General features: G+C 42.9%; 1 protein-coding gene across 11 annotated transcripts in view; it reads left to right on the top strand.

The window, feature by feature from the left end:
• TPK1 (thiamin pyrophosphokinase 1) overlaps window positions 1-7,100 on the top strand; it is a 337,202-nt gene extending 330,102 nt beyond the window's left edge. For all 11 annotated transcript variants that reach the window (XM_010953180.3, XM_074366867.1, XM_045515744.2 and 8 more), the window contains one exon: window positions 5,529-7,100. In XM_010953180.3, coding sequence (XP_010951482.1) covers window positions 5,529-5,647 — 119 coding nt within the window. In that variant the 3' untranslated portion in view covers window positions 5,648-7,100. The remainder of the gene's footprint in view (window positions 1-5,528) is intronic.
• The last annotated feature ends 2,730 nt before the right edge of the window (window positions 7,101-9,830 follow it).

Below are 9,830 nucleotides of genomic sequence, written 5' to 3' on the forward strand. Positions count from 1 at the left end.
ACTCACAAAGAAGAAAAAAAAGCACAAATTAGCAAAATAAGAAGGGAAAATGGAGAAATTACAACAAATAAAATAGAAATACAGAATATCATACGAGAATATTATGAAAAACTATATGGAACCAAACTGGATAACCTAGAGGAGATGGACAAGTTTCTGGAAACATACTGTCCACCAAGACTGAATCAAGAAGAATCTGAACACTTGAACAATCCGATCACTAGAAAGGAAATAGAAATAGCAATTAAAAACCTCCCTACAAATAAAAGTCCAGGACCGTACGGCTTCACCAGGGAATTCTACCAAACATACAAAGAAGAACTCATACCAGTCCTTCTCAAACTCTTCCAGACGATTGAAAAGGAGGGGATACTCCCAAACTCATTCTATGAAGCCACCATCACCCTGATACCAAAACCAGGCAAAGACACTACCAAAAAAGAGAATTATAGGCCAATATCACTGATGAACATAGACGCCAAAATCCTCACCAGAATTTTAGCAAATAGAATCCAACAACACATAAAAAAGATTATACATCATGACCAAATGGGGTTCATCCCAGGGACACAAGGGTGGTTCAACATATGCAAATCAATCAATGTAATACATCACATCAACAAGAGAAAGGACAAAAACCACATGATCATCTCAATCGATGCAGAAAAAGCATTTGATAAAATTCAACACCCATTTATGATAAAAACTCTCGCCAAAGTGGGTATAGAGGGAACATATCTCAACATAATAAAAGCAATATATGACAAACCTACAGCCAGCATATACTCAACGGTGAAAAACTCAAAAGCTTCCCACTAAAATCTGGGACAAGACAAGGATGCCCACTATCACCACTCCTATTCAACATAGTCCTGGAAGTCCTAGCCACAGCAATCAGGCAAGAGAGAGAAATAAAAGGGATCCAAATTGGAAAAGAAGAGGTAAAAGTGTCACTATATGCCGACGACATGTTACTATATATAGAAAACCCTAAAAGGTCCACACAAAAACTACTAGAGCTGATTGAAGAATTCAGCAAGGTAGCAGGTTACAAGATTAACGTTCAAAAACCAGTTGCATTTCTTTACACTAACGATGAATCAACAGAAAAAGAAAGTAAAGAAACAATCCCCTTTAAAATAGCACCCAAAGTAATAAAATATCTGGGAATAAATCTAACCAAGGAGGTGAAAGAATTATACACAGAAAACTATAAACCATTGATGAAGGAAATTAAAGAAGACTTTAAAAAATGGAAAGATATCCCATGCTCTTGGATTGGAAGAATCAATATTGTTAAAATGGTCACACTGCCCAAGGCAATCTACAGGTTTAACACAATCACTATCAAATCACCCAGGACATATTTCACAGAACTAGAACAAATCATAATAAAATTTATGTGGAACCATCAAAGACCTAGAATTGCCAAAGCATTACTGAAGAGAAAGAAAGAGGCTGGAGGAATAACTCTCCCAGACTTCAGACAATACTATAGAGCTATAGTCATCAAGACAGCATGGTATTGGTACAAAAACAGACATATAGACCAATGGAACAGAATAGAGAGCCCAGAAATGAACCCACAAACTTTTGGTCAACTCATCTTCGACAAAGGAGGCAAGAATATACAATGGAATAAAGACAGTCTCTTCAGCAAATGGTGTTGGGAAAACTGGACAGCAGCATGTAAAACAATGAAGCTAGAACACTCCCTTACACCATATACAAAAATCAACTCAAGATGGATCAAAGACTTAAACGTAAGACAAGATACAATAAACCTCCTAGAGGAAAACATAAGCAAAACATTATCTGACATACATTTCAAAAATTTTCTCCTAGTAGAAATAAAGGCAAGAATAAACAAATGGGACCTAATGAAACTTACAAGCTTCTGCACAGCAAAGGAAACCGTAAGTAAAACAAGACAACCTACGGAATGGGAGAAAATTTTTGCAAGTGAAACCGACAAAGGCTTGATCTCCAGAATATATAAGCAGCTCATACAACTTAATAAGAAACAACCAAACAACCCAATCCAAAAATGGGCAGAAGACCTAAACAAGCAGTTCTCCAAGAAAGACATACAAATGATCAAAAGGCACATGAAAAAATGCTCAATATCACTAATTATCAGAGAAATGCAAATCAAAACTACAATGAGGTATCACCTCACACCAGTCAGAATGGCCGTCATTCAAAATTTCACAAATGACAAATGCTGGAGAGGCTGTGGAGAAAGGGGAACCCTCCTACACTGCTGGTGGGAATGCAGTTTGGTGCAGCCACTGTGGAAAACAGTGTGGAGATTCCTCAAAAGACTAGGAATAGACTTACCATATGATCCAGGAATACCACTCCTGGGCATATATCCAGAAGGAACCCTACTTCAGGATGACACCTGCACCCCAATGTTCATAGCAGCACTATTTACAATAGCCAAAACATGGAAACAGCCTAAATGTCCATCAACAGGTGACTGGATAAAGAAGAGGTGGTATATTTATACAATGGAATACTACTCAGCCATAAAAACCGACAACATAACGCCATTTGCAGCAACATGGATGCTCCTGGAGAATGTCATTCTAACCAAAGTAAGCCAGAAGGAGAAAGAAAAATACCATATGAGATCACTCATATGTGGAATCTAAAAAACAAACAAACAAACAAAAACAAAGTGTAAATACAGGACAGAAATAGACTTATAGTCAGAGAATACAGACTTGTGGTTGCCAGGGGTGTGGAGGGTGGGAAGGGATAGACTGGGATTTCAAAATTGTAGAATAGATAAACAAGATTATACTGTATAGCACAGGGAAATATACACAAAATGTTATGGTAGCTCACAGAGAAAGAAATGTGACAATGAGTATGTATATGTCCATGTATGACTGAAAAATTGTGCTGAACACTGGAATTTGACACAACATTGTAAAATGGTTATCAATCAATAAAAACTGTTAAAAAAAAAAAAAAAAAAAAAAGGATGAGGCAGGAGATCTCTGTCTCCACCATGTGAGGATACATCAAGAAGACAACCAGCCAGGAAGAGCGTTCTCACCAGAACTCAACCGTGCTGGCACCCTGACCTAGGACTTCCCGAGCTCCTGGACTCTGAGAAACAAAAGTTTGCTATTTAAGCCACCCAGTCTAGGGCATTTTGTTATAGCAATCCACAGCCAACTAAAACATGTTTAATAACTGGTCCTGGTGGGATTTTAAACATTGCAAAATAAAATTAAAACACGATTTGTAAGATTGGATAATATTGGCCTTGTTTAACTCATATATTTCATGCAAAGGAAAAATTGTGGCTTCACATAAAACTATTTCAGTTCTTTCTGCATTTAAGAATTAACTTAAAAAAGAATTAACTAGGATGCAACAATGCCTTAGAAAAACCAGTATGTATATAATACAGAGTTGTCTACCGGGGATAATCCAAAACTCACTGTCTGCCTTCAGAACATCAGAAAGGAATTTATGCGCTACTACAAACTAGAGAAGCAATTTCACACCCTTGTCCTTTGAGCCCAGGTGGAAACAGGATTTTAACCTAATGAGTTTCCAGAATCTTAAATGCGTTGTGTCCAGTTCAGGTGGGTTTGTGGGTAACCTGTTCTCCACTGGGGAGTTTCCACTGTCAAGTTGGTCCACCAAAGCACCCGAAATTTGCCTTTCTGAACAAACGGCAGGAAATGTTTAGACTGAGCCCCTGCTCTTCCTCAGTGGGCCGCCGGAGCCCCCAGGCCCAGCATGGATGTCCAGAAGCACCTGGTGCCCACCCTGCGCCCAGGCACGGCCGCCCTTCCTGAGAGCAAGGCTTCTTCCCTGGACAGACTTTGCTGTGACTCCCTCCCCAACCACCACCCGAACCCACTATCCATGTCATAGTGTCTGGATTTGTAAACTTAATATATGTGCTTATCAGTGTCATTCAGAAACTGCATCTCGGAAAAGCCCCAGATTACTGAAGAGGCAAAAGCTTCTTGCGCTGAGTTAGGGCGAGCATTCACACGAGGCGGGGCACTTAGGGCAGTATCCACGTGAGCTTCACTCTGTGTTCCTGTAAGTTTTACTTTGTAACTTCATGTTTGCATTAGAAAATGTGTTGACAACTATGAAAAAGAAACAGTTTGAGTTTTAACAAGGAAACTGTGAACTGGCAATACTGGTTATACTTTGTCCTCTAACACTATTTCTGAATTTTGAAATTGCCTTTTCAAGATCTCCTCAGAAAGATAACAGGCTCCCTCTAGCGGGAAGTGAACATTATAACTGAATTATTTACTCCCAAACTGAAACTTCATAGTTGCACTTTGAAAGGAAAGGGACTCCTGCCTCTTACAGGGTGGTTTCCCTAACACTTATTTATTTTTTCTCTTTCAATTTTAGAAAAGAAATTAATACTGATTATTAACAAATGTCTATAGGACTGTCATGGTTGAGAGTCATGTTAACAACGTGAACTTCTCTTATGTAAGCAGAGAAGTGAGGTTACCAGTAGAAGCCTAGACATGAACTGAAGCCAACTTGTTAGGAAAAAATAAATATTTATAGATTTATGTAATTTATAAATATATAAACTCTAATAATATAACTTCACTCCAAAGCCTTAATTTTGATAATTAGGTAATTTAAAGGATTGTCTCATCTCTTGCCCTCAGTTTTACACTATTTAGTGTCTTGCTCAAGATTACACATTTGGAAGCCTGCTTTTTGACCTTTGAGTTCTGATTAATTTTACAGCAAGTAAGCCTTGCTCACTTTGGCCTTTCTTACCCTATAAGAGAAAGATGACCCAAATCCCATGCTTTTTTTTTTTTTTAAGTAATTAGCTTTCTGCCTCATATCATTTATACTTGAAATAAAAACTGCATTTTTATAGAGACTATTCACATATAAAAATGTTAATTCTAAATCATCAAGAAAAGTTAAAACTGCACCCATGCAAGGAAGTAAGTAACATATTACAGAAATGGGTTTCGGTTTTACCATTGGTAAAGAAAAAAAAGAAAGAACTTGATGAAATTTAATACTGAGAGTAACGTACGTCCCAAACTGGTAAATAACCAGTAACCAACACCAGGAAGAGTGGTTATAGCCAGTTATGGGAACTTTCAGTTTTAAAATAGCGTATCGTACATTTTACCTACCCCACATTTTATACATCTTCTATCAAAGTGTGTGCTTCATTGCTTTTTGGCAAGAAGTTTTTCTTTATTTTTTATTGAAGTATAGCTGATGTACAGTATTATGTAAGTCACAGGCGTACCATAATGAAAAAGTGTGACGAGGCATATATGTGCATACAGGTACAACTGAGGCACGGTGCTGCTCACCGGAAATTGATACAGCGTTGTAAACTGCACTGCAATAGATGTTACTTCCTCAAGAAATAGGGAAATACAATAATATGTTACTAAAAAAATTAAGTAAGCTTTTTGGCAACTATTGATGGTCATTCTACACTGGAGGAAGGTTGGCTCTCACTAAATTTTTGTTTTCTTATTTTCCTGCAGCAAATCATATGCTTAGTTTTGGAACACTGGTCAGTACTTCCAATACCTACGATGGATCTGGCGTTGTGACTGTGGAAACGGACCATCCCCTCCTCTGGACCATGGCCATCAAAACCTGACCCATGGACTGACGTCCACAGCTGTGCCTCTGACTTACCTCGCTTGCCAACGACTTCATGCCCAACAAGAGCAGCTCACCCTGACCGGAGGGGTCTAAACCTGTCCACGGGAAGCCCGCTAGTTTTAAAGATGTCAGTGTTTAGATAATCCAGGTAACATTATCAATGACGCATCTCAACTTCACAGTGAGGGGGGACATCATTATTTAAGAAAGGAAATAAGCTCTGTTACATTCAGTTGGAAAGCGAATGTGGGTCATTCCACTCTAAAATTCAGTACTGATTACTTATGTGACTAATCATTCCATTTATCCTAGAAAATTGTTTTTACTTTTGAAGCTGAGGAAACTCTGTTGAGGCTTCTTCGTGTCCAGCATGTCCTCCTGTTCATCCTTAAATGCTTAACACCAAACGCTACATCTGTCTAATAATTCTGAATCCCTCTGCATGATATTTATGTCCTTTCACTGAAAGAAAAAAAAAATTCCTTCCAGCTTGGGATGTTAGAACTGCACTGTTTCATTCGGGCCTTAACTGTCTATGGTATTAGCTTTCAAAACTAAATTAAAAATCATTGGCCTGATTATTAAATTTTAAAACAGGTAGTTCCGTGAGCTATAAGTGAAAAGATAAATGGCATGAAAGACAAATGACAGTTCAGAAGCCCTGCTGACGCCTTCACCCCAGACTCAGCTGCTGCAGGGAGTGTGTCCTGCTTTCGGGGGTGACAGGGCCAAATGGCCTTCGTCACCACTGCAACGCAGGCTGAAAATGTTGGGCATAAGAAACTTAAGCATAAAAACTGAATCATTTCTGACATACCTCAGACTGCAAAAAGCACTGGTTCGTAGACCACATTTATTCAGGTGACCAGCAAATGAGTCTGACAATCTGTGGGGACACGTGGGCACTAAGAAGCCTGGCTCTGACTGCCTGCTACCCTCCTAAATTCCCTGAACCCCCCTCCTTAGCCAGAAAATAGAAGGGGCCGGACTGGCGGGGCCTGGCCCTCCCTCCCACACTCAGATTCCAGATGCTGACGCTGGGCGGTCAGTAGGCGGATGACACGCAGTCACTGACTCACTGGGCTGGACCACTGGGGCATCGCAGGGTAGCCGCGCTTCCTTTATGATGAGACCCTCTTCTATCTCCTTACCCTTTTTCTGTCCCATTTACCAAACCAAATGTTTCCATAGAAACCATGACACAAGGAGAAGCTGCCCAGCGGGTTTAATGTACCCGCAAAGCCAGTGCTGCTGTGAGGAAAGGGACCAGCAGCTCCTTCGCCCGGTGCTCCAGGAGTGAGGGCTGCACCGGACGTGGAGAAGGAGGGGGGATCAGCGGAAGCAGCGTGCAGTTGCACATACTTAATCATTAGAGATCACTTTTAATTATTTATGCAAATACATGTGAAACTGAATCCAGATGTCAAATAAAAATATTTAGTTATTAATGTGCCTGTCTCTGAGCAGTTTTTAAGAAAGCAGTCCATTTTCTCACCTGTATTTTATCATGACCAGTCTTTCATAATCAATGTATCTGTATCCAAAAAAGGAAGATCTGCCCAAAGGATGGTTAACAGCTATGGTCCTTCACTGCACTGATTCTGGAGGGCAACCTAGTGTTGTTATTAAGACTTTCTCTAGTCGCCATGGAAGGTACTTCTAGAGCGCGTGAGCCACGTGTTTACACTTAATCTCTCTGGACCTGGTAGCACCTGCCTAGCTTGTAGGACTTAGAAAGGAAGGACAAAGTAGATTGCTTTCCATGATCTTCCTGTGCGGGAGAAAAAAGAACCAACAGAGGGAAGGAACTGCCCTAGCAAAGCAAGTGAAGAAAACCGGTGGAGGAAGAACCCTGCGGAGGCGAGAGAAGGGCCAGGGCACAGGGGAGAGTCCTGATCACACCGTCGGTGCTGTGGGGCGAGGCCCGCGTCCAGGCCCTTCTGCCTCTTGTCAGCCAGATGCAGAGCCCGGAGCTTCTGTCCCCACGCCGCCCCCTTCCCCCGCAGCAGAAGCAGCCTATAAAGAAGACAGCAGACAGCTCAGCCAAGCACTGGCTCCTTCACTGACTCATTTGACTCAGAACCTCCGAGAAAAGAACTCCAGACCTCCAGACACTACCTGCCCCGGAGGCAGCTGGCAAGGAGGGGAGGGGCAGCGGCGGGACACGGCGCTCCCGGCACCTGTTAGTACTTTCTGGGACACGTGCAGGCTCAGGTTCCGCTCTTCTCTCTTCATCCCTAGAGCTGTATTCACAACACACGAAATATGGAAAGAAATACGTCCCCTGGCTTAAGATTCTACTACAAAACAATCATGTCCCGTTTACCCTGAAAATCTTACCAGTGTTAATAAGCAGACGCTTGGCAAGAAGGACAGAGTGTGCGGACGCTGAGCGGGCACCCGAGCACTGAGATCTATCCCAGCCCACCGCCTGCGTGTCACACAGAAGCCCCTGGAGGCCGCAGAAGGGCTCCCCTGCACCTCGGGCTCCTCCCGCGGTCCCGCCAGGCTACTGCGGAACTAGGTGCCTGCCCCCTTTCTATCCCTGGAAACTACCCGAGTGCAGTTTTCCTCTATGTGCTTCCTCGCCACATCGTTTCAACAAGTATCCACTTTGTTTCCATCCTAACATGAGTGTGCAAGCATGGATGTCAGGGGCCCCCGGGGAACTCTCAGCGCCCTGGGCAGCCCCTCTGGGCGCCCCTGGTTCAGTCCAGAGCCTGACCTCCCACCTGCAGCCCTGGAAACTGGAAGCTGGGCCCATCAGGAAAGCGGCCTGTGCTCCTTGGCCCTTCTGACTTCCATCCTTCTTTTCATGGGTGGGGTTTGTAGCTTTTAAACCTAGCAGTGGTTGCCCTCAATGGCATCTGGCTGCCTGAGTCACCGAGGGGTGAAAACACACTGCGATCACTCCTCTCTTCTGGCAGCTGGGAAAACCTGGAAGGGGCTGCAGCCACGGAACCCCTGGTTGGAGCCACAAGTGACTGAAATGTGAGTTTTGTGTGCAGTCCAGGGAATTGGGCCACCCTCCCAGACACAGGGCGGGCAGACTAACACATCTACATTTGATCGATTTTTGAGAAGCAGTTTTCTCTTGGCATGGGAACTAGGGCCCTGTCACTAGTCCCAGGGGATCAGTCGGAGCACAGAGAAGGCGGCCGTGACAGTCTGGCCGCTCATGAAGGCAGCTGCTCACGCTTTCCTGTCGTGCTTCCGGACGTGTGGGGAGCCCCAAAGGCAGGCCTTGCCGACTACTCCTGCCCAAATTCATGTCTTCCAAAGCTTTATTTGAGTAACCAAAATAAAGCAGTACACGGATCTGACATGACTAAGACTGATGCTACACGCCAAGTCCGTAAGCAGCACAAAACCATCCTCTCCCCTGAGGCTCTGTGATTATCCAAGGAGTATGGTCTGAATTGTGACCTGCAAACTATATTGACCACGAACCGCAAGAAATACAGTCTGTCTTGTGACCTGGTCTACATACACGTGTGCAGTGTATTCTAATAATTTCATTCTAAACTGAAAAAACCTCCAAATCTACATTAGCTTGAAAAAAAAAAAATACACCAAAGGGTAAAGTAAAATGCACAGAGGGAGTTTTTAAGATGTGTGTGTGTGGCTGTGCGTATGCCTGGGCTCCACAGTGGACATACAGGCCTTTCCTAAGCTGAGGACAACGTGGTTGTCATTCCCCACTCCGTCTTTACCACTTGTTAGTGTTTATTCTCATACATGTGCTGAGAGGAATAACCCACCAATGTCAGCAGGCTGAATGTGATTTGGGAATAATAAAACCATTTAACTTCATTAGGAGTGAGGAAGAGAGCTAGATTATTTAAGTTATGTCTAAAACATTCTACTCAATAAAATAAATGATGCCAGGACCTGGGGAAGATTAAAATTGAAACCACAAGGTCAAGTTATTCCCAGGGAGTCAATATATACAGAATGGAAAATTTCTGGCTCATACAGCCAGGTCCCCCCTTCCCTGCCCACAGCAGACTTCACTTATCAATCATACTTTTCTCTTCTGATGAGCCCCAGTCTGAGCCTCATTTCAAAACAGTCCTGCAGGCGGCCGTGATCAATTACTCCGTCCTGGCCGGGCACCCCTGGGGGCGCAGCGCTAATGCGCCATCTTAACCACTGTGCACAAAACACCTACGGTTACA

The sequence above is a fragment of the Camelus bactrianus genome, chromosome 7 (genome assembly GCF_048773025.1).
Source record: "Camelus bactrianus isolate YW-2024 breed Bactrian camel chromosome 7, ASM4877302v1, whole genome shotgun sequence".
Classification (NCBI taxonomy): Eukaryota; Metazoa; Chordata; class Mammalia; order Artiodactyla; family Camelidae; genus Camelus; species Camelus bactrianus.